This window comes from Hypomesus transpacificus, chromosome 16, assembly GCF_021917145.1.
Source record: "Hypomesus transpacificus isolate Combined female chromosome 16, fHypTra1, whole genome shotgun sequence".
In the NCBI taxonomy this organism is placed as follows: Eukaryota; Metazoa; Chordata; class Actinopteri; order Osmeriformes; family Osmeridae; genus Hypomesus; species Hypomesus transpacificus.
The window spans coordinates 7585115-7608990 of NC_061075.1; the positions used below are offsets into that span (position 1 = coordinate 7585115).

Consider the following 23876-nt stretch of genomic DNA (forward strand, 5'->3'; position numbering starts at 1 on the left):
TGTTACCTTTGCCCACGGTTTCATATTGTACTCGCCGAGATCTCGTTGATGTGTAATGCGCACGCGCAAACACAAAGCACTTGGCGGGTGACTGAAGTTGTAAACCACAGGTAGGTTTGCATCATATCAAAGTTAAGACTGTTATGACTTACATGTAAATAAATACCACGCTGGTAATAAAAATCACGCTGGCCTTGTGGAATTAAATACCACATGTATTTTTATGAAGTCGCGAAGGCAACTGAAGCCGCGACCTAAATACTCGTAGGCTACGAGGTTTTTGGTTTGTTGTCAAAACACCACAGTAGGTTTATTGTCTTCTTGCAGTATCATTACACAAGTGTCTGTAAATTAATTGTTTCTTTAATGTCGAAAAGTTATTTATTTGGTGAAATGTAACGTGACAGAGTTACTATAGTTTTTATACTAGTTGCTATAGCTTGATAGTAATGGTGGGTGGAGAATTAATTGGTGATTGGAGGTATTTATTAATGTCAGATACCTTGAATAAGATGTGGATACAGTAGGCTTTTTGCTATGTTTTGCCTGTTGAACAGATACTGCTAATGGCGTAGCTACAGAAGATACATTCTTAGGTCAGAAACTGGGGTAGCGAGCTGACTTGTAGGCTAACTGAATTGTAGAGTCCGACAAGGCTAAAATGTTAACATCTCCTCTGGCAGGTTAAAGACCCTAGCTGTTGACGAGTTAATTCATGCCATTCGATGGAGTCATCAGAATATATACTATTCAATTGGAAAGGCAAACAATGGCCGGCCAAGGTAATATGCAAGCACTACCATACGCTTACTCTGTGGTTTTCAAGTTATCAGTTCACTTATTGTATCTACTTATCTACATGTATGTTCAGGTTTTGAGGAGATCAGTAAAATCAAAGCATAGGAATGATGTTGAAGTTGAACTTCTCGGTGAAGGTCCCAGGTATAAATTATAAATTATATCAACAATATGGTATATATAGAATGAACATTTGAGCAAACCTAAGGCATGTCATTTAATTGCAGAGTGTGGGTGCACGAGAAGAAAACGCTACCGATGACTCTGCAACGTATAGAGCACATTTCTGCCCGTTTGCGTGAGTTTTGATTGCACTAATACTGCGCTGTCGAGCACGACACAATTCCTACCCATTCCATTTAACTGGCACGAAGACAGGTTAAAGCTGCCGCAGTGATATTTTTTTTTTTAACTTTTGAGGTTTAAAACGGGCTATGATTACAAACTGAGATGTTATGTTTGTACATGTGTTCCATACTGTACACTACTTAAGTCTGTAGTAACACGCATACAGGATGCCTACATTTATATTTGGGCTTTGTATGTTGTGTTGGAGTCTTTCATTCAAGTAATTAAGTGAACAAATCGAGTTCAAGGCTAGCGTTTTCCGCTTATCATAGACTTATCTTGTCACACAGGCAGACAGCCGTTTGAAGTGGATCTGTGGACGTAATGTGGTTGATTTCCTATTTAGATATGGACACTATCCAAGTCTTCCTCCTTGTATCATCAACACACCATCTGTAGAGTTTGTTTCCTTGTTTCTGGCTGGTCATTGTGACCTGTTTTGTTTCTCTTAAACAGAGTTTTTACAAATACTGAATAATATTTTAGGCAAGCTATGCCATCATACACTTGTAGAAGCAGTTACAGCCAGCTAAGTATGCCAACTGCCATAGTTGGTGGTACTGGGACTATGGCAGACTCTCTGATACGGAGAAAGAAAAAATAAGAAAAATAAATGACCTAATTCATCAAGTGCCACATAGTTACTTACTGCAATAATGGATGCTGTTGGATACAATCCAGATCCACTCGCAACATTGCAGAACCAGATAAGAGCAGACACTTATGAAACAGTGTTCTCATGTGAATACAACACTAAACCAAAATAACACAAAAGGTATTGTCTTTGACGACCTCTCTACATGTGGTCATGTGGATAATTCTTCACCACAATAGTGGTTTGTGAAGGACACCACAAAAAAAAAAAAAAACACATCTTTGTTTCACAGTTAAATCGACTTCCAGACCAACGGACACAATGAGAGAGTTGAAACACCGCAAAGCGTTGCGGTTGGGATTCGAAATGTGTCAAGAGATCCCAACGTCTTCCCTGCCAGAATACCCAAGCATGGCAGAAGTTCGACGTGACCGACGGGTGACGCTCGATGGAGCGAAAGGTATTGGCCGGACGAATGTGAAGACAACAGATGCAGACGAGCATGACAAGCAAGGCCCACCCCAACAAGCGACAGGGGATACCAGCCCAAACCAAAAACTTTCAAGCTCCAAGGTGGTTAGGAAGTGTCGATCTGCTTTAAGAAGACAGACCTCACAAACTCCAAGTACCAGCTTGTTGCAGTGTTCGAAGGAAGAAACCAGTCTCATCCACCACAATGCTCCACAGCGAACCAGACAAAACAACTCCTCTCCTGAGAGCTTCGTGGGCCATTGCAGGCCCATCTCAAGGGCTTGCTCGAGGCAAGGCCTGACATTTAGCCTGGCGGATCCTCAGGTAGTACATTGAAAGCCCAACAACGAGTTGCTGCTGATGGAGTAAATGTTTTTTGGAGCTAAAATCACACATCCTTATTTGTCTTTCATTTGACTGTTTTTAATTGCACCTCTTTTGCGTTTCCTCCTTAGGAATCAAAGCCTGAAGCCATACCATGCAGCAAGGGAAATAAAGGTAAGCGATGGGACAATTGTTCGTTAGAGGTTTTACTACCATGTAGTAAAACCTGTAGTACCACCATCAAACCGTGCTGTAAGTTGAGTAAAATCGCCTGTGCTGTTGTTTGGTGTCATTGCACAGGTGTGGTCACGTCATTGTTCGACACTTCCAGTGAGCTGACCGTCACCCCGCCACAGTCCCTCCCTCTGAAAGAGCTGCAAGGGCAGACAGTCCCAGCCGACAGCCAAGACCACGACGAGGAGACAGAGGAAGATCTCCCCAGGTTCTGCATGCAAATGGAGGAACGTGAGTATATACATTAAGGTTATGTAAGGTCATTTTACAATTTGTTAAGTTGTAAGAAAGTGTGTGTTTGTCTGTCTGTGTGTCTGACTCATTTATTTCCTTCCCTTAGGGGCTCTCACAAAGGGCGTGTGTGTCTGGTGTAAAGTGAGAGGATTCCCCTACTGGCCAGCCATGGTATTTTCCCTTCCATGTAACTTTTGGTTGTACTTATTTGAAGCAACCATTCCGAAACAATTATAGAGCAACAGTGAGTGTGATAATCTTTCTGCATTTTTTTTCCCCATTGGTAGGTCAACTGTCTTTACCGCAAGGAAAAGAAAGCAGGTGTTGTGTTCATTGATGAATTCATTTTCCAAAAGAGAAGAACTCTAAATGGGTAAAGGTTGACATTTTGCATTTCTTTTTGTGTTGCTGCATAGCTATATGGCCAACAGGGTAATATGAAAAATGCATTATATATAGTTTTTGAATTACCATAACCATATTTATGGCATAAACACATGATAAAAAAACACGAATGTTCATGAATATGAAATGGGGTAAATAAATATCCTAGTTTAACAATGAAATTTCTATGAAAAAACATGTACAGTTAAGGTAACTATAGTGACCAGTTGTTGATGCTTAGAAAATGTATGATGTCTAATTCCCTGTGTCTTCTTAGAATCAAGGTCACCTTAAGAAACCTAAAACCTTTTGATGCTGAGGAAACTGCTGAGTTGGTGGTAAGAGACTTACCTAAAACATGACGTTATTTTACCTCTCCAAAATATGCATGGATTTTGACAATTCCTTAAGCAGAACTGCAAATCACCAATAGCTTAAGATTCACTCAATTAGAAAAGGCACAAAATACACATTATGTTTACCTTGGGTGATTCAAAGGCATATGAAATTGGGAGACGGCTATGCAAATGTTGTGGTTGCCTGTCTTACAGGACAAAGCCAGGGACAGGTATGGTACTGCCATTGACCACTGTCTTGAACTTATTCGGGACTATAAGATACGCATCGGTAAGAAAACAGCCTCAGCCTCACTAGGTAGCCCTCCTGGGTCTGTCTTTGCAATGTGGTAGTTGTTTCTGGTTCAAATGACATCAAAATACTTTATACTTGAAGTATCTTAGTATTTCATATTGTAGCAAAAAGAGATTCTTAAACACTCTAAACTGCCATGTGTAAGTAAGACCTATTTAGGGTGACACCTTGTTTTCATCTGCACTAATCTACTAAATTGTATTGCTCATTGGGTGACATGCATATCTGGGTCATCCTTCATAGGCTGTGGTTCGTTTTCTGGTTCCCTGGTAGAGTATATTACAGATGACATCAGTAAGTTCAAAAGGCCTGTTCTTCCATGACAGATATAATTTAATTTATTCATAACACTTCATAGTCTTAGAGGTGAAGTTCTTGTATGAAAGTAATTTTCATTCTACTCTGTCCAAGAGGCATTCCATTGAGGAGGCTTTATCTGAGCTCACCCAACAAGAACATTTTGAAGGACCACAAGTCACCAGTTGAGCATCAGAACATTAGCAGCCCCTGTACCCAGGACGTACACTCCCCTGACCAGGAAGTACACTCCCCTGACCAGGAAGTACACTCCCCTGACCAGGAAGTACACTCCCCTGACCAGGAAGTACATGCCCCTGACCAGGCAGTACACCCTCCTGACCAGGAAGTACACGCCCCTGACCAGGCAGTACACCCCCCTGACCCGGAACTAAACAGTTGTAAGGCCGCTCACAACTGCAATAATGAGAAAATGGTGCACTTCATTGTCAGAGAGCGGGGTTTGGAGGGGCACCTTCAGGTGAGTGAGATATCAAAATCAATGTTTCAAGAGTTGAAAAACCAGTCTACAAAAAGACAAAGATGTAGATTACCTATGCCATTCATGATTCTTTCAAAAAATAGTTTTATCCCCATCTTTTCAACAGGGCGTCATCAGTGGCAGTGTGTTATCTAAGTGGCTTCAGGCCTACAAACGACGCAGTCGCAAAGTTGTTAAAACCTACATTGAGGATGACGAGCAACTGGACCAGATCTTCTACTACCTGAAGGATGTTCTGGAGAAAGCATCTCCTTGTTTATCAGAGTTGGAGAAGATCCACTTCATTTTGGATGTTCTCTTACCAGAGGTGACTGGATGCTGTTAAGTGTTATTGTCGTGAGGGAGATGGCAGTTAAATTGTGTGTTAGTCGCTAGGGGTTCATCATATTTTTATATGAGAAATGAAAATGCGTATTTGTCTATGAAAATCTTATTTTCAGGCAGTCATCCATGGAATCTCTGTGGTTGAAGGTATATCTGTCAAAAAAGCAGAAGATAAGTACATGCAGTGGCCTTTTGTCAGTGAAAGGTAAGTGGCATTTAGAGACCTTCAGTATCTGAAACATTCTCTGTGCCGTTGTTAAATTTGGTTTAAATTTACTGGGAACCATTTTTTTTATCTCTTCAGAGAACGGAAAGAGTTTGACTTCATGATTGCTAAGCAGATGAAGAAATGGCACAACATAGATAACAATAACTTGTGACCTGTATTGGCTGCTTTTCTTGGGCAGCAAACTTATTTTGTTCTATTTTAAATGTATTTGACAGGAAACAGTTGTAATTTATGATAAGGGTTGATATATTTATTGTTCTGCAGTTGTCTTAATACATCTTTGACTTGCGTTTGTAAACCCACGTTGGAAATAAAGTTACATTTTCCCAAAATACATTGTATTGATTGTTCAATGCAACGCTTTTTGAAGGTTTGAAAATCTGAATGTGACGCAATTGGCACATAAAAGCGTTTACCGTGTCTTTCTGGACTACATTATCCACAATCCCTCGAAGGGAAATGACGTAAAGAACGGGGTTTCGTTGCCAGCGTGCAGCACAATCTCGCTTCTTAAAGCAAGATGTCAGCGCCTATGGAAATAATTGTGACTGCCGACTCGGCTGGGCAACTTTGGAATTGTGCAGTATTTGAGCTCCATTCCGGTACAAATCTACTGACATATCGTGGTGGTAATAGCTCTTCAAGGTCCCTGACTGTTCTGAACGGAGAATATATTCTTGGAGCCCAACTCGGGAAAAACTTCATCAACGTGTGGGAAATCCAAAGAAAGGTAGCGTGTTTTTAGCTCACTACGTGTTAGTCAGCGTGTGGTCCATATGTAGCCTAGCGGTTGATGCTCAGTTATGCTGCAACGTGACAAGCCCATACCTATCTAAACACTAGCTAAGATAACTGGCAAGGTAGGTAAACTGCTGCATAGTTTATCTACCGGTTATCTGGATTGCTAGTTAACGTTAGCTGTGCTTTATTCAATAATTGACTGCCAACCTTTTTTTGTTTACTACAGAATCAGTTCTATAGAAACTATCCCGCTTCATCATGATTTGTCTTAAAATACATTTGTCTTTCTATTTTTCTCAGGATCAGTTACAACAGAAAATTGTGTGTCCTGGGATTGTAACCTGCCTGACTGCGTCTCCCAATGGATTGTACCTCGTTGCTGGGATTGCTGAAGCTATTTACTTGTGGGAGGTAAGTAGCACGTAGTATTTCACTGCGTCCATCTATAGTCTATCTCTGAAGTAATGCCCTAACCTATTGCATAGAACCAAGACTGGCAGACCATGAGAACTTTTCAGACTGTACATTTGTCAGTGTGCCTTTGAAACCAATAAGACCATTTACAAGTGCCTCATGATTGCTTACCTGTTTCAGGTGTCCACTGGGAATTTGCTGGCCATCCTGAGCCGTCACTATCAAGACTTAACCTGTCTGCGGTTCACCGATGACAGTAGCCATTTTATCTCAGGGGGCAAAGACAACCTGGCACTGGTGTGGAGTCTGGCCAGGTACAGTCCTCTGTCCCTCACTCACCCCCCATATAGAAGTCAAGATATAGCATTTTTGACTGCGTCAGTCTGTTACAGTATGTTTGGTCTCTTGACACTGGATCATCTAATCTGAATGGTTTGTAAGGTGATTTACTATTGTACAGCTTATCAGATCTGAGAAGTTCAAGTCTTTTATTGTCCGATGCATATAACAACACAGGGTCAGACTGGGCACTGAAATTCTTCGGACAGGATTTATGTAATGCCAGGTTGCTTTGCGTTGAACTGTATGTGCACACTGCATATGGTTTTCAGTGATCTGTCATTTAACAGCCAGCAGAAGCCTGATAATGAACCATTCTTTTGGATTAGGTGTGTGAAACGTCTAAAACATGTAGGGCAAGGGATCCCAAGGACCAGGATTGAGAAAGACTTGCACAAGAGTTGGATGAAATTAAATTGTGATGAGAATTGTTTTGCTTTCCTTTCACGCCACTAGGTGGCAGTGTCAGACTTCTATTGCAAGTTCAGGCAACCACAGACCGGTAGACCGGTTTCAGTTAAGGATGCCTTTTTTCCTCTGGGCACTATTCCCTTTACCGTGTGGTTACTAGGGGTGGGAATCTTTTGGTACCTCACGGTTCGATTCAAATAGATTCTTGGGGTCATGATTCGATAAAAAATTTAATGAATCAAATTTCGATTTAATATATGCTTACATTAGATTCCTGTTTAGTGAAAATAATCCCAATGCATCAAAACCTTTTTTGATGAGTTTAGTAAGTAAATAGAAGACTGAATCGCGATTCAAATGCAAATCGATTCCCCCCCACCCTTATTGTTCATTGTGACCAAAAGAACACAGAAAATAACACACATGATGACAGGACAGACCCTTTGCATGTTAGGGGAGGGTATACACTTTATATCAGGTGAAAAAACGGCCTGATATAAGCTTGTATCCCCTCTGTAACATTTGCTAGAAAAGAGCAGACATCTCCAGATTATATCAGGTTGTTCATTGTGACCAAAAAGAACACAGAAAATAACACACAGGATGGCAGGACAGACCCTTTGCATGTTAGGGGAGGGGGTACACGTTATATCAGGTGAAAAACAGCCTGATGAGGGGTAGGGTCTTACAGTATCGGTCTGGGGTTAATTTGGAAATGTTTTCTGCATTCACACATCTGTCTGTTACATACCTGTGTCTTTGATAGCAAATTATACAGTAGACAAAATCATTAGGCATTAAAGGGTGTTATGTAATTATTTATTTTTTTGAGCACACCTGAATTGCACACCTGAATTTTGTAACATCCGTGTAACTGATTGATCTCATCCCAGTTTTCAGTGGCTTGAGGCCTGGGAAGGTGTTCTTCTTGTTTTTTTACTTCAAATTCATGATTGGTATGGTTTAGTCGCAATCTGTGACTTGGAGCCTTGCAATGAATGCCTTTTTTTTCTTCTGTGCTACTGTAGTTTCAAACGGCTTTATTCCACAACTAAGCCGATTTCCCCCTTTTGGAGTAAGCTACTCTACATTGCAGTAGAGTACTGAACGCTGTTTGAAATCTTTCTATATTATTAACTCTTGAAATTCCTTCACAAGTGCAAAATAATGTGATTGTCAGGGCTTCATTGATATGAGGTCTGCTCTGTTACGGTACTTATGCATAAGAATACCCCCCTGGACAGCCTAGATCCTGTTCATGTATTGAAAGTGAGCTCGAGGTCCCTTGACTACTTCAGTCAGTCCTTCACCTGGTCACCTGAAACTCTTTGTTATGGCATGGACCTGAATGTTAAACAAGTCCTTTATGATTTTTTAATGTCCTTTTGATGAGAGAGGTTGGTTCAGATCTCCAAAAAGGACACAGTCCTTGACTAATAATACATTGAAAGGAATACTGGGAAGTACATGAATCCGTGCTGAATAATGCAGTGTATTTCTAATTCTACACGTCGAATGGGTGGGAGGCGATGTGGAGACGTCTTCGTGGTGGGCCGTTGCAAATCCCTTTCTCTTGGGTAGGCCTCGTTCAGCAGTCTCTGCTTGGTGACCATGTTTGCACATGGAGGCAGTTCACTGTGGTAACACGCAAACACATTTTCTTTACTTAGTATTGATGGACCGCCTTTGTTCTTTTGGGTAACGGTGCCTTTTTAATTTTTAATTTCAAGAAATCAATGAAAGACTGGAATGAGACAGCTAAGCACATTGAATTAAAAAGTCCAAAACAAAGGCCTAGATCAGTCACTTTTGGAAAGCCAAAAAAGTTTGACTAGGGAAGGGTCAATAGGGAATACGGTTCAATTGGGAAGTCCAAAAAGTTGTTTCACTGGCTTTGACCTTCCATTCCTCAAGGGACACAGCGGAGCGCAACGTAGCATGAAAAGTAAAGTGCTTCGGGTGCCGCCAGAAGAATGTTTAAACAGCCACCAGCCTGCTTTGGGTAATGCACCTTTCACCTGTGAAGGATGGCCTGCCTTGGTCCACGCATCAATATTAAGTGGCTTTCATCGACCACTTCCTAGGGTGAATGAATGAGCGTGGCTCGAATCGTCTACAGTAGCTGTATGCTGAGCTAAATTATGAGCAAACAAATTGGCACAAAAAAAACGATGGAAACCAGCTGGAAGTCTGTGAGGAGAAATACAAGTTTGTTCGATATCTCCCTCAAAGCCACAGCCTCTCCCCCCCCCCCCCCCCCCCCCCCCCCGCCGACTCCCATCCCCTCCACCCCCACTCTGTGTCTCTGCACATGCCAGGACTGCGGGCCATGCGCTGGCGGGTCCCTGTGCATCAGTGCTGTATGTCGCAGATGTTTCCACAGACAGGTTGCCCCTGAGATCTTGCCAGGGCTCCGGTGTTTCCCGCCACCACGCTGACAGAATGGGGCCTGGGTCCCCTCTTCTTTCATCAACGCAAGCCCCCCTCCCCCCACCTTTCTCCTTCTGTCCCTTGGATTCTTCTACCTGATACAGCTTCTTCCCCCCCCGCATCTCTCTTTCTTTCTTTCTTTCTCCCCCTACCCTCCTGTTCCTGGCAGGTTGTGGCCTGGTACATGCCAGAACCAGTGAAAGCCCTGAGCTAGACTGTGTGTGCTGTGGAGGCTTTAATTGCATTTTTCAGCCCAAATGCTCTCCCTGCCACAATCCAGGAACACATCGTCGTATTGAAACTCCTGTATGCCTGTGGAAGCCAGAGCGCAAATAAACAGGAGAGAATGTCATCATTTAACCGAACGATGCAATCGTTTCGGTGTGTGCACAATACAGTTGCATTACTAATGCTAATGACTAGCAATGCTGCTGCTAATAACTGTTCAGTAACTGTAAGTCCTCTGGTGTTGTGTTGCCAGCGTGGTGCAGCTGGACCAGTCCCACACCCCGGAGCCTCGCCACGTCCTCACCCGTCACTCCCTGCCCATCACAGACATCCACTGCGGCCTCATGGGACCTCAGGCTCGCGTCGCCACGGCGTCCCTGGATCAGACCGTCAAGGTGAGCGTTCTAGTTTGAAACTTGAAATAGTTACAACTCCAAAAAGCAGTTTGGAGTCATCTTTATGGATTTTATGGGTCTGGGATGCGGAATGGTATTGTATACATGTCGTATATATGGGCTGATGAAAATGGATGAGCATTTTAATAACATCACTGTTGTAGACAGACATCTGCCAGATCTTTGTGTCAACAAACTGTCGAGACAGATCCTCGACCTGTCAGAACTGTATTATAAAATATTCTCCATTTTGATTGAAAGTCTCATGTACGGTACTCTAGAAATCAACCTTGTAGGCATAAAAACTACAAGTATATTTGTTTACAAACCATCTTATCGCAGCAGATGTGTCAGCTTATGACAGAAATTGCCAGAAAACACAAAAAATAATACACGAATACCTAATAAGCTACACCACAGGGTATTAAGTTTGAAACTTAGAAATTCATCAATCCAACAAGCAAAACCCTAATGCATTGTTAAGCATCCTTTTAATTACGTGGACAATTAATGACACAAGTTTTACTCGTGAGTTTGACTATTTACCACAAGTTTTATTCGTTTTCACTTCCCCTGTCAAACATTGAACAGACCTTTAATGATATTTTAAATATGAAAGTGGCCAAGGAGCTTCCTAAATGGAATGCGTACGTACATCACAATCTCATTCGGAGGGTAATGGAAGGTGACCCCGGAGCAGTCGATGCCTCTCAAACGAAATTGGATTACAAATAATCAGTTCTCCTGGTTATGCAAAGTGTTGCAGCTGTTTGCCCTGGGTGGGGAGCCAGTCCACTCGGACTAGATTGAGAGGAGCGTCCTCATGTGGATCGATGAACCTCTGGGATGAACGGCCGTCAGTTAGCGGTTTAACTGTATCTTATAATTGAATAGGTAAAATACCTTTTTTTTTTCTTTTTTTACTTCAACATGTCCGGTAACCATTTATTGTGCCATGAATACACAAATCAAGTTGTTATATCTGTGTGTGTGTGTGTGTGTAAAAGTCAGCACCTAAAATGTTGTCTGGGTTTAGGCACACTGTATGATCCTGGCATTTGGAAGCCCCACAGTACAACGTCTGGTCTAAATGCAAACGTCGGTGATGTGAACTCGCTTTGTTTTCTTTCCACAAGGAAGAGAGGGAAGGTAATTCTAGCATGAAGCCAGCCGGTCACGGGCTTGTAGCCTTATCTTGCATTTCTCTTCCATTTTATTCACTGTGTGATGCAATCAATACCCTGCCAACCGGCTGTAAAGAATGTTTAGCTGTGTGTGGAGGCTGTGCCGGGTTGTGTCGAGGGGCACAGTAAGAAACAGGAACCACCGGAAAGTTCCACAGCCTTCACAATACCAACGTTTGACAGCGCCTCAAGTTTGACAACCAACTTTTCCACCAGTGAGTCCTTTACCTTTAGTCTTGTGCAATGTGCACACCTATTTCTTCAGTAAAAACAGGGGACCACGCGTTGCTATGTTATTCGCTTCTAGGTCCGTGACAAACATTTCCCATGTGAGGTACGAGGCCAACCGTTCCCGTGGAGACGACAAGGGTGATTTAACAATAACGTTTATAAGTAGTCATGAATGTCCAACAGCCATAAAGTTTGACAAGCCTTTAGAGGCTATGAGACAAGGTATTCCATGAGAGAGAGTGAGTGTTTCATCAATCCATCACGTCAAAGAGCCTTCCGCGGAACTTTCATGCTCTCTGTCATTGACTCTGTGTTGATAGGATTTGTAATGAGGTAATCAGGCCTGTTAAATGACAACAGCAGGCATGACTGATCCAAGGGCTGTTCCCTGCGACGTTTGTTTTTGTGGAAATTGACTTTTTCGGGAATGAGGGCGTGACCAAATTTGATGGGCTGACGAGTCAGGAGCCAATGGCGGAGTGAGGTGTGGGATAGGGGAGTCCCTTGACGTGAGGGAGCTCAATGTCAGCGTCAATGCCGTTTGTAGTCTCTAACAACCTGCGGCCTCCTCGGGGGGGGGGGGGGGGGGGGGGCCTGGGGAGAGGGTGGCGTAAGGCTGGGAGAGGAGGAACTGGATTTTGCAGACTAGTTTTGAAGAGGTCAGAGGTGGTGCTAGTGAGAGATGACTTATTGTAAATGCAGCCATGGTGACCAGAGTGTCGGCTTGTTTGACTTCTCGTCCGAACATGCCGTGATCAGATCGCATCGTCTACTCCGCCTCCAAATATTCCCGTCACAAGTCGATATCAAAGTTTTGAGCATTAAGAGTTGACAGCCATCATAACATGACGTTTTCCACGCGTTGATTCTACATATTCAAAATCATTTGGTTCCCTTGCGTCCAGCCTCCTTATCCTAGGCGGCTCACCCTTCTGCCTCCTGGAATGTTTTAAGAGCGTCCTCAGGTTTCCTTCTATTCAATCATTATTTTTCTGATCTTTCTCTTCAGTGTGAATGTTCCCTCCAAACCCTTTTCCCTCTGGCCCTTGAGGTACAGGCATGCACGCCTGCTGTGAATGCAAATATTAATTAAGCGATGAAGGCAAGTGGTGTGAACAGAATAAGCCCTCATGCTCTGTGTTTGATGTCTGTCTCTTTCTCTCTCTCTCTCCCTCTTTCCCTTGCCCTCTACTTCCACCTCCTGAGACAGAGAGAGAAAAAGGGAGTACCAGAGTGAGAGACTCAGTGAGAGACTGAGGGAGAGACTGAGGGAGAGAGTGAGGGAGAGAGGAGAGAGGTGTGTTTTGAAAGAGAGGAGTGTGTGTCTCCACACTGCTCTCATGCGAGGCCTCAACGCTCTGATTAGCTTTTTGACTTGCTGCGGTGACTGGCTGACGGCTACCAGCAGCTCCGTGATGAAATCGCTCCAAGACTTTCTTTTGGCCAGCGCTCCTTATCGATTCGTTATAGATAGAACGCCATCTTGCTGGCGGCTGACACAACTCTTGGAAAACAGAGCAACAATTCAGTCTGTCGAGGTCAGTTGAGTGAGTTCAAAACATCCCCCGTCACCGTGCTTACCTACAGTCAACCAGGCTGGGGATTCTTATTTAATGCCTGCTTAGCCTGCACATGAACTGTCTATGTATTAAGCTGCTTTGTTGACAGAAGTTAAGCACAGGTGATGATCATTTTGTAGTGTGTAGACTATGTTCCATGTCTTCTGTTTTTCTACCAGTAAAAACCTTAGTCCTTCTTGTTCATGCTGAAGGACCGGCAGGAGACACAAGTATTCCTCTGAGATGGGATTGTAATGCGCATGGATCAATGGGCGATAGATCATGGTCTTGTCTCGTTTCATCTCTTAAGAGTCGCGTTGCAAATGATCCGTGAACAACATTAGACACCTGCTCAGGGCAGGAGCAATCTTTTGAACAATGTCCCTGTCCATGAATTGTGCATGGAGTCAGCTCTAATGAACGTCTTCTTCTTCAATGCTTCATTGTCTTCTTATTTAATGCTTCATTCTTATGTTATCTTAATAAAGTACTTGACATTCATATCAAATTGCCAGACAACACAGTGAACACTCTTTGGATGTTTCTGCTGGATGTGGAAGGGGTATTGGATGGCTTGATGTACATAAGCAATCCAGTACCTTGTTTACATTTAGTTTAAAGGGAATCGGCTTATTGAAGTTGTTAAATATTGATTAAGACAGTCTGGTGTAATCATAAATGGAATGGGTAAATGCTCTCCACTGTACAGAAGTATAAAGAGCTTCTAGCCCTGAAAGAATGATTTATTTTCGACATTTTCGAAAGCCTACATTGGGAGAGGAACATGGAGGACAGGAAATGATTTGTTACAATAGGATACAGATATCATCAAAGTTTCATAAATGGCCCAAGTGGGGCTTTGATCATTATGACTCAGCTTTTCCTCCCAGTGGGTTTGTATTTAATTGACAAGCGGGGGTAGTGTCCGTCCCCTTTCATATTGAAAATGGTATCTTAGCACCATCACAGCGGAATGAGCAGTGCACTGTCTTCAGTACTTATTGCCAATATGCCGGCTATATTCATTCTTTTTTTTGGGGGGGGGGGGGGGGGGGGCCTAATGTTCATACATTTATTATTTGGAGTGATTCACATTGCATATTTGTTAGATATGAAACAAGGAAGAAAACTGTGTGCTATCGTGAAGTTAATATGTTTGTATGTTGTTAAATTCTATATAGTTGGTCTTGAGTTTGTATGATTGTACATAAAGAAGGTGGCTGTGGTGAGAGGATATTTTAATTACTAAAAGATCAAAGGTCAAACAATCCTCTCGTGGCAAGGCCTGCTTTTATTAAACAAGTTTCGTTGCATGTGCAAAATTAATGCACTGCGTTATTATTTTGTGCCGTGGCCAAAAAGTTCCCTTTTTTATTTGCCCTAATTTTGCCCCGAAGTACTCTTCTTTTGTCTTTGCTAAATATGATTCCTGTTCCTTCTAGATCAAATTGGTCAGCTCTTCATGTCATCATGTTCAATATCATCAGCTTCTCTATGGATTACAGGCTGTCAGTCTCTTCTGATAAATATCTCCTTCCCTGTCGAGGACAGGGAGTTGGATCGTTGGCCAAAGGAGAAGTGGAGGTCACGCAGGAGAACAGAGCTTATTAGCAAGGAGGAGAGGCTTTCCATAGCTTTCCAACCCTATGACAGAATGTGTAAACCCTCCTTTCCACCTAATGAAAGTTGAATCATCACGAGTCAATGTGATAGAGGTATTCTGTGGAAACACACATTTTATTAGTTGCTGCATATGGTCGAGTCAACAGGATGTTATGGTTGGTTGTCTAATACTTAAGAACATCATAATATAATCATAATATAACATAATTTATATTATATTTAAACAACCCTCTATCCAGGGCTTTGTTATAATTGTTTTTCTGCTGTGGGGTAAATCACCGAAAAAGCATTCCTTATACAAAACGTGCCTCAAGTCACCAAGCCTACTTTTTCCAAGTACTTTACAATCCAAAAATCTGTTACCTCAGCTTCCCCCCCCCCCTCCCTGTTCTCCACAAGCTGTAGTAATGAATTAGCTTGGGGTTTGATGAATGACCATCTAGATCTTGGCAAAAAAATGTTCGGTGTCATAACCACTAAATGATTTGATCTATCTATGTCATTAAGTTGAGTCTGGAACAGAAATGTGCAGAGGTTCTGCAGACTGAAATGGATTTTCGAGCCTTGAGGTATGAAACAGCCCACCTCTTAAAGACAGACAGGGTCATGATCTTCGTTGTGGCGTGTGCTACGCTGACACGCACCTCGCTGTTACTTTTCTTCTTCTTTTTTTTTACCTCGCTTTCTCATTAATTAACTTGAAACATGAAACTTGATATGGTCTGGATTTGGTCACTCTTCATACCTAGACGTTTACCAATGAGAGGATAATCTCTCTCTCTCTCTTCCTCTAGCTCTGGGAGCTGTCATCGGGCGAGTTGCTCCTGTCTGTCCTGTTTGATGTGGGCATCATGTCAGTCACCTTTGACCCCTGCGAGTACTGCCTCTTCTCTGGCGGCAGTGACGGCAACATATTTCAAGTGTCCCTGTGCAGCCAGGTAAGTCTTGTGTTCTGTCTGCAAACCTTAGCCTGGACATTTATCCCTGAACCTCGACTGATGAATGGCCCTTTAATGCTGATGTTTAAAGATGACTGTTCACTTATTTTCGAAATATTACTTTGTCATCTTTACAGGTAGTATTCTATTACGTCCTATAATTGTTGTTGTAACAAGTCGTTTATTCTGTATACATAGGGTTGACAGTTACGATTTATTGCAGAGGGCTTTTTAAACAAGGCCTGTTCACATATCTTTAAAATTCACCTGACACTTCATTTCATGTCTCATTAAGGTTTACTCTGAAAGCACACATAATGTAGCTGTAACAATGCATTTCATTTAATGTATTATACATGATTTTAGAGTGCTTTTTTGTACTTGTTTACCTGCTTGTGTTTTGCTAGTTGTGGGTAGTTGTAAGGACCAAGGGGAAAATAACATAAGCAGCTGTCCTGCCAGGCTGATAGATCACTCATCAAGCCTTACCTTTTGATATACATTATGTGGCATACATTCAGGACAGTTGGCTCTAAGGATTTTTGTATTCATGTGTCATTCTTTTGCAGTCATAACGCTTGGCGTCACAACCAGCAGTGCATATTAATAAAGTCCTTTAGAACAAAATCTGAAAAATGTAAGAAACCTCCAACAAACATTAAGTTAACTTATTGCTTTATACAATAACATCTGTGTTTAGTTTTTTTTCACACAAAAGCACAAAGAAAATCCCCTTGAGGTCAGAACAGTTGAGTAACAGGAATGTGCATCAAGAAGGTCAAATAATCCATCACCTGTTTAAAGTTAACCCTACTTCTTCTTTTATGTGAAGTCCCAAGGTCAATTGGAAAATTCCTAGTTATTTTTTGTGTCTTGTTAGTGTCTTGAAATATCATATTTATTTCACAAGAGGGTCTCTTGTGACGTCTTTAGTTAATCCTATTTTTATTGCTTTCCTACAGGTACACCTGCACTTAGAGATTAATGTTGTGTAATTTTAACTTGTTTAACTACATGCTCTTATGGTTTCTTCCCTTTAGCACTATTTTTTGGTTGTTCACAATATGTACTTCTTCTTTTTGACTACCCGCAATGCTGTGGGGCTATCTTGTTGTTATTATCAGTGACCTATGCACTTTGTAAAGTTCTCTTGGAAGTCGCTTTGGATAAAAGCGTCTGCTAAATGAATAAATGTAAATGTCTCTATAAGGAACAGAAAGCTCCTTGATGTACTTCTTTCAGAGCTGACTTATTTAGTTTACAAAGTTTGTTGGCAAACACTTTAAATATTTAGGGATAAGTGAAAATGGTGGAGTCAGAATACACTCTTAAGGAAACCAAACTGCGAGGATAGTTGAGTGATAAACTTTACCCTCTTACTGTAATCCCACCCATCATTCTTGATGCTGCCATTTTGTTTGTGTCTACTGAGCACAGCTTCTTCAGACGCTGGGGAGGGGAATAGCCAATAACTGTAAAAAAACAAAAACAAATTGTTTTTCTATGAAATCATTGTCTTCGTCACTATGGTCTAGTGACTAGTCTATTGCTTTGAGAAGCACTTTAGAAGCACTGCAGTGAGAGGAATCCTCCTCAAGCATTTGGCAAGAAAGTTGTGGAGGCAAATGTAAGTGAAATTACAATAGGGTCCTCCTGACGGAGGAACCCTAATGATCTAGCATGTTTTGATGTGTTATTGATGTAAATCAGCACGGGTCGTCCTGAGCATTCATTGCTCACACCCACCTCCGGTTAATGAAATGTAATAAAATCTTAGAGGCTCTTCAACGTTTGCCACATTATCAAGGTTGCCTGAACACGACTCAAAGGGTTCCAGCTACCTTCTTTCTTTTGTCCAGTAAACTTTATGTACTTCGGGTAACACCACTAAAACAATAGTTTGGTAGAAAAAAAAAACACTTTCATTCGTTTCCATTACAGAACAACTTAATCCTCTTTTAAAATGTCCTTTCGCTCACCCTGGCCCCTTGCAGCAGCATCAAAACTGGGAACCCAAATGAGTCAACAGGCATGACTGATCCCCCCCCTCCCCATGGCACCCACATCACGATAGAGGCATCATGCCTTCCTCCTCTCCTGATAAGGCTTAGAAACTGCTGAACGACTCTGGAACTCTCACCCCATTTGCATGTCATGTATCCATGATCCATCGCATTACATTTCCTCTATTACACTTCCATATGCAGCATCACATTAGTTTGTCATGCCCCCGCCCGCCTTTTCACATTAGTTTGTCATGCCCCCGCCCGCCTTTTCCCCTTCATACCACAACTGGTGGCACTGGGGTGGCATGCTCGTAGAACATCTTTACAGCTGGTTTCCCCCCTCCTGAAGGGGTTAGAGTGTAGTGTAGAGTCAAATTGTCACTGTCTAGCAGGGTCTGACTAATTAGTTCTCTCACTTACCACGTTGGGCCTGTAGGTCTTAAGTCTACTTTCCCACTAATGTGAAGACGCCCTGGGTTCTAGGTAGCAGGGGATGGGAAAAACCAGGACAGATTTATTACATTGAATGCTATACTTGACATGATGAAAAGTGAAAGTGCTGCAAAAATACTGTATAAAATGAGTGCCAGTGCAGTAAGAAAATGTCACTTGCTAAGATTTCTTAAAATATTGTGTAATTTCCTTAAAATCAAGTCACGGGATAAGCCAACTCGAAACAAGTCCAGCTAGGTTTATAGATGATCACACTCAGATGTCGAGTTTTTGCTGTGTGTGCTTTCCTACTAATGTGACAACGCCCGTAATGTAGCAGGGGTTTTCACGAAGCAGGAAAAGAAACGGGACAGATTTTTTTATTGTTAAATTGAATGCTGTACTTGACATGAAAAGTAAATAGTCCTTTGGGCTACAGCAGTAAGAGTCACCAGACAGTGTGAAACTCTGGAGGGGTTAGAGGGGTCCGTGAAAGGTCCAACTCAATCTCTCGTGGTTGTTTTACCACTGGTCTTTATTCAGGCATGTTATCTTTACCTTGTCAGCTTTGACTGGAATGGAATGGGTTTGACATCCTGAAGAATGGCTGCTAAATCATAGATGAAACATTCGATGAAAGATTGAACGCAAATCATCTAATGGATTCATATTGAAGTTGTCTGGCTGGCAGCAATTATTGATACGGAACTGACCAGTTCAAGACTTGCTCAAGCGCTGCTCAATTGACTTTGATTTCTAACAGCCGTCTGCTTGAACTTAATTATTTAGGTAAGCTATCCTCCTGAGGATCAATTGGATAGTAATTAAGGTAATTGGAGAGAAGCCTGCTTTTAGAGCCTCAGGTGTAAGTTGAAAGTACAATTGATTATTTTAATAAAGAAGAAAAACGTGTTTGCAATTAAAACGTAGGAATTCAGTTAAATACTCTCTGTATTCTGCAGCACACCTACGCTACCTTGGCTAGGATTAAAGATATCGTCAGTGTGGTTACATTTCAGCATTTTATTTAGGCCTTGCTTTTTAAGCTCAAACGCTCCATCCTCCCCCCTGGTCGCCCCGAGCGCTCGTGGTATAATGATCTATCTTATTATGCCGCGCTCTCTGTCATTCACTCTAAAGGGATTCCAGTTAATCTGAAAGTCATTCTTTCCGTTTTTGTGATTGAGAATGGATATCATGTTGTTTTCCTTCCGGAAAGATTTGCATTTTGATGCATAGTTTCTCACTTCCCTTTCCTTTTTTCGTTTGTTGGTTTAATCCCATAAGCTCATGAGCTGTGATAAAGATGTTGGCCCTTTTTCTCGCTCAAACGACTTGTCTTCGGGACTTGTTGAGTCGTGAGTTGACAGAAGTATACTAGGATTGCTTTGGGTCATCAGGCCTTAAAGCTAGCACTTGCCTTTGGGAATATGTGGACATTTTGGATTCCTGTGATGGTCTAAAATGTTGTCGCACTGTGGACAGAGAGGATACCTAGCTGGAGCTGGTATATAGAGTTCTCCAATGCAGCAAGATCTGCCACTCTCAGCACTCTTGACAAGTTCATAAAAGAATGTCTTTTGTTTCCTAGACCACAGAAGTTACATTTTGATGTTGTTTGAACCCTGCATAAACCCTGTTAGTAAGCTTAAGTTTCTGTATTAGTACAATAATGTTTTTTTTTCTCGTCACGTTGTAGCTTATATATTAAGTTAAGCATTCTGTCATCTTTCTGCCAGCTCTACATGAAGGCTTTCAAAAAATATTGTTGGTTTTTCCAGCAGGACTTTTCCTGCTCCCGTAATAGTGCTGTTTACCCAAATGGAGAGCCTTGTTCATTTCCTAGACAGCCTAAAGTGTCCATGGATTGGTGTTAAATAAAGCGGATTTCTTACCCGGCCATAGCCATTTGATCCCCTGGGCAGAACGGACGATGTGATGAGTGTGTCAATGCATGGCAGTCTTTAACTCCACCAGTTGGGGAGATAAAGGCTACATCTGAACGGGTGCTCTGTTGTTCTGTATTTTGTTTAAATACATTTCGTCTTTCCAATACTTTTTTACAATATATATATATATACAGTGCCCTCCAAAAGTATTGGAACAGTGAGGCGAATTCCTTTATTTTTGCTGTAGACTGAAAACATTTGGGCTTGACATCAAATAATGAACGTGAGACCAGAGATCAACGTTTCAGCTTTTATTTCCAGGTATTTACATCAGGATCTGATGCACAACTAAGAAAATATCACATTTTGTTTGAATCCACCCATTTGTCATGTGAGCAAAAGTATTGGAACAGATATACTTAAAACATATTTAAGTGAATAAGACTTAATATTTAGTTGCAAATCCTTTGCTTTCAATAACTGCAGCAAGTCTGTGACCCATTGACGTCACCAAACTTTTGCATTCTTCCTTTTTGATGCTTTCCCAGGCTTTCACTGCAGCCTCTTTCAGTTGTTGTTTGTTTTGTGGGGTTCCTCCCTTCAGTCTCCTCTTAAGCAGGTAAAATGCATGCTCTATAGGGTTTAAGTCTGGAGATTGACTTGGCCAGTCTAATACCTTCCATTTCTTGCCCCTGATAAACTCCTTTGTTGTTTTGGCAGTGTGTTTTGGGTCGTTATCTTGCTGCATGATGAAGGCTCTGCCAATCAGTTTGGTTGCATCTTTCCTTAAATTGGCAGACAAAATGTTTCTGTAGACTTCCGAGTTCATTTTGCTGCTGCCATCATGTGTTACATCCTCAATGAAGATTAATGAGCCCGTCCTAGAAGAAGCCATGCAAGCCCAAGCCATGACATTACCTCCACCGTGTTTCACAGATGAGCTTGTGTGTTTGGGATCATGAGCAGTTCCTTTCTTTCTCCAAACTTTAGCCTTTCCATCACTTTGGTAAAAGTTAATCTTTGTCTCATCAGTCCATAAAACTTTGTCCCAGAATTTTTGAGGTTCATCTCTGTACTTTTTGGCAAATTCCAGCCTGGCCTTCCTATTCTTCTTGCTAATGAGTGGTTTGCATCTTCTGGTGTAGCCCTTGTACTTTTGTTCATGAAGTCTTCTGCGAACAGTAGATAGTGATACCTTCACTCCTGCCATCTGGAGGTTGTTGCTGATCTCACTAACAGTTGTTTTAGGGTCTTTCTTTACAGCTCTCACAATGTTTCTGTCATCAACTGCTGATGTTTTCCTTGGTCTACCTGTTCGACGTCTGTTACTTAGTACACCAGTAGTTTTCTTCTTCTTCAGGACATTCCAAATGGTTGTACTGGCTATGGCCAATGTTTCTGCAATGGCTCTGATTGATTTTCCATCTTCTCTAAGACTCACAATTGCTTGTTTTTCACCCAAAGACAGCGCTCCGGTTTTCATGTTGTTTTTACCTCTGAATACAGTCTGCATAGACAAAACCTATCTTACCCAATCTGAACCTGAGTGTAGACATTCAGTGGTATTTATTGATTGAATAATGTATGTAATAGGACACACCTGGGCAACAAAACACACCTGTCAGTCATATGTTCCAATACTTTTGCTCACGTGACAAATGGGTGGGTTCGAACAAAAAGGTGATATTTTCTAATTTGTGCATCAGATCCTGATGTAAATACCTGGAAATAAAAGCTGAAACGTTGATCTCTGGTTTCACATTCATCGTTTGATGTCAAGCCCAAATGTTTTCAGTCTACAGCAAAAATAAAGGAATTGGCCTCACTGTTCCAATACTTTTGGAGGGCACTGTATATATATATGTAAGTATGTTAATATTTATATATATATATACATGTGTATATATATGTATACATTGGTTAAATACTAAATACTTAGTATCGCTAGTAATGGAGTAATAGATGTTATAGATTTGTGCACTAGATTTTGAGCAGTTTAAAAGGCTTGCATATTTATATATATTACATTCCTTCTGAGTGGATTAGAGTAATTACTGTTTTTCACCCCCTTTTAGTGTTTAACTTAATCTACTGTTGGTGTTAATCTAGTGGAATTAGAGAGGATGAATGCCCCATTCTTGAAAGTAATATGGTCATTTCTGCAGATGTATTCCAGTCAATTCCAAGCATGTACACAAACAGACAGAATAAATGAATAAGTGGGGCTCTGGCCAGCAGTCGTTCCCTTTTAAGTCCACTTGTCATGTTTAATTGAGTGCCATGAAAGCTAGCAGAGTAGACGTAATGTAATGATTTGAGTCGGTCATAGTCAAATCCAGTGGTGTCCAGCCCCCCCCCCACTACCCAATGCCTATCTGACGCAACCTATTCCTTCATTAATGCAATTAAGTCAATCGATCAAACCATTTAGCAGCCAAATGGGGGCCAAAAATGGAGCAACTTAATGGCAGGAGAGGGAGGTAAATGTCTACCTGAGATGCAAGTGAATTCTATTTGGCTAAAAAGAAAAGAACAATTTATTCTCCAACTTTAGTATTTTGGTCGAAACTGTGACGTGTGTGTGTGTATATCAATTTTCGTTTCCCTCTGATCTTCAGGGCCTGACTCGGGATAAGACCTTCCAGTCCGACAACGAGGGAAACCAAGTTTTCAAAGGACACAGGTAGGTGTCTCTTCAAGGGGGCAAGGACAGGCTATGCAGAGACTGGGCTGCAGAAAGGGGAGGACACAGCGTTTTGGTGCTTTACCTGCTGGGTGGCTGTTTCGATGGCGTTCGGATACCCTTACGGTATCCTTGCAGAATACATTTTGTATGGAGCACCAGGTGCAGCTAGCTACTCAGGCGTCCTAATCTCTCATCCCGTCTGATACCTGGGTCTGTCACACGTGTGAACTGAGTCCATGCTGATGGCTGGGGAATTACATTGGCGGACTGCAGAACTTTACTTGGTGAATGTCAAGAAGCTTGGAGCTGCGGAGTTGAGTGAAGGTGCCTTGTGTTGTGGCTTGACTCATTCGGTAGCTGCATATGCCTGGATTTTGTTCTCATACCTGGAAGGCAAACACATGGTAATTAGGTTGCCAGTAATGTGCAAACACAAATGCACAAAGTATGAGATGGAATTCTGCAAAATAACTGAAAAGTTATAGATTTTGTTTTACAGTAATGGCTTTTTCGCTTTTTTCGGGGGGGGAAGTAGATTCAGTGATGGATAATATTCATGAATAGTGAAGGCCCTGGTCATCATTGAGAATATCCGCAATATGGATTCAGGAAACAGAACGAGTGATGTAATTTTGGAAACTCAAGACATTTGAATTCTTTGTTCCCCCCCTTTTTCTTTTTTAGCAAACCGATCGGCGATTTCAAATCACTGCGATATAAGTATATTTAAGAAAGTCAATTCAAAGAATGAACATTCCCTCAGATGATGAGTTTCTTCCTTCTCCATCAGGAGCCTTGTGACGTGCCTGTCCGTGTCGATGGATGGCACTGTTCTCCTGTCAGGCTCTCATGACGAGACCGTGAGACTGTGGGACATCCAGAGCAAGCAGAATATCCGCAGCATCAACCACAAAGGTGAATTTTCCTCCTGTCTGCTTACCTCCTGTCTGTCCCCCCCCACACACGCACACACCACACA

General features: G+C 41.9%; 2 protein-coding genes across 3 annotated transcripts in view; both read left to right on the plus strand.

Annotated features, from left to right (window-relative positions):
- Nucleotides 1–59: 59 nt before the first annotated feature.
- Nucleotides 60–5719, plus strand: LOC124478687 (PWWP domain-containing DNA repair factor 3A-like). 2 transcript variants are annotated; one of them, XM_047037053.1, is made up of 16 exons: nucleotides 60–110; nucleotides 684–782; nucleotides 872–942; nucleotides 1026–1096; nucleotides 2034–2536; nucleotides 2668–2710; nucleotides 2837–3001; nucleotides 3111–3175; nucleotides 3292–3377; nucleotides 3666–3726; nucleotides 3940–4015; nucleotides 4283–4333; nucleotides 4453–4817; nucleotides 4945–5145; nucleotides 5279–5367; nucleotides 5467–5719. In XM_047037053.1, exons 2-16 carry the CDS (start codon nucleotides 726–728, stop codon nucleotides 5540–5542), a joined length of 1980 nt encoding a protein of 659 aa, XP_046893009.1. In that variant the 5' UTR covers nucleotides 60–110; nucleotides 684–725; the 3' UTR covers nucleotides 5543–5719. The 2 variants fall into 2 exon arrangements, with proteins under 2 accessions (XP_046893009.1, XP_046893010.1); XM_047037054.1 differs by lacking the exons at nucleotides 872–942; nucleotides 1026–1096 and having other exon boundaries at nucleotides 5467–5713.
- A 149-nt stretch (nucleotides 5720–5868) lies between these two features.
- Nucleotides 5869–23876, plus strand: part of wdr18 (WD repeat domain 18) — a 32372-nt gene continuing 14364 nt past the window's right edge. The window contains exons 1-7 of the mRNA XM_047037055.1: nucleotides 5869–6121; nucleotides 6433–6543; nucleotides 6727–6860; nucleotides 10208–10349; nucleotides 15741–15884; nucleotides 22830–22894; nucleotides 23688–23812. Of these exons, the coding sequence (XP_046893011.1) occupies nucleotides 5912–6121; nucleotides 6433–6543; nucleotides 6727–6860; nucleotides 10208–10349; nucleotides 15741–15884; nucleotides 22830–22894; nucleotides 23688–23812 (931 nt within the window). The 5' untranslated portion in view covers nucleotides 5869–5911. The remainder of the gene's footprint in view (nucleotides 6122–6432; nucleotides 6544–6726; nucleotides 6861–10207; nucleotides 10350–15740; nucleotides 15885–22829; nucleotides 22895–23687; nucleotides 23813–23876) is intronic.

Excerpts from the sequence above, each read along its gene's own strand:
- LOC124478687 (XM_047037053.1), top strand. The coding sequence starts at position 726 with ATGGAGTCATCAGAATATATACTATTCAATTGGAAAGGCAAACAATGG. Across the intron at positions 3,002-3,110 it reads CTGCATGCAAATGGAGGAAC|GGGCTCTCACAAAGGGCGTG; the intron begins GTGAGTATATAC and ends TCCTTCCCTTAG. Across the intron at positions 3,378-3,665 it reads AAGAGAAGAACTCTAAATGG|AATCAAGGTCACCTTAAGAA; the intron begins GTAAAGGTTGAC and ends GTGTCTTCTTAG.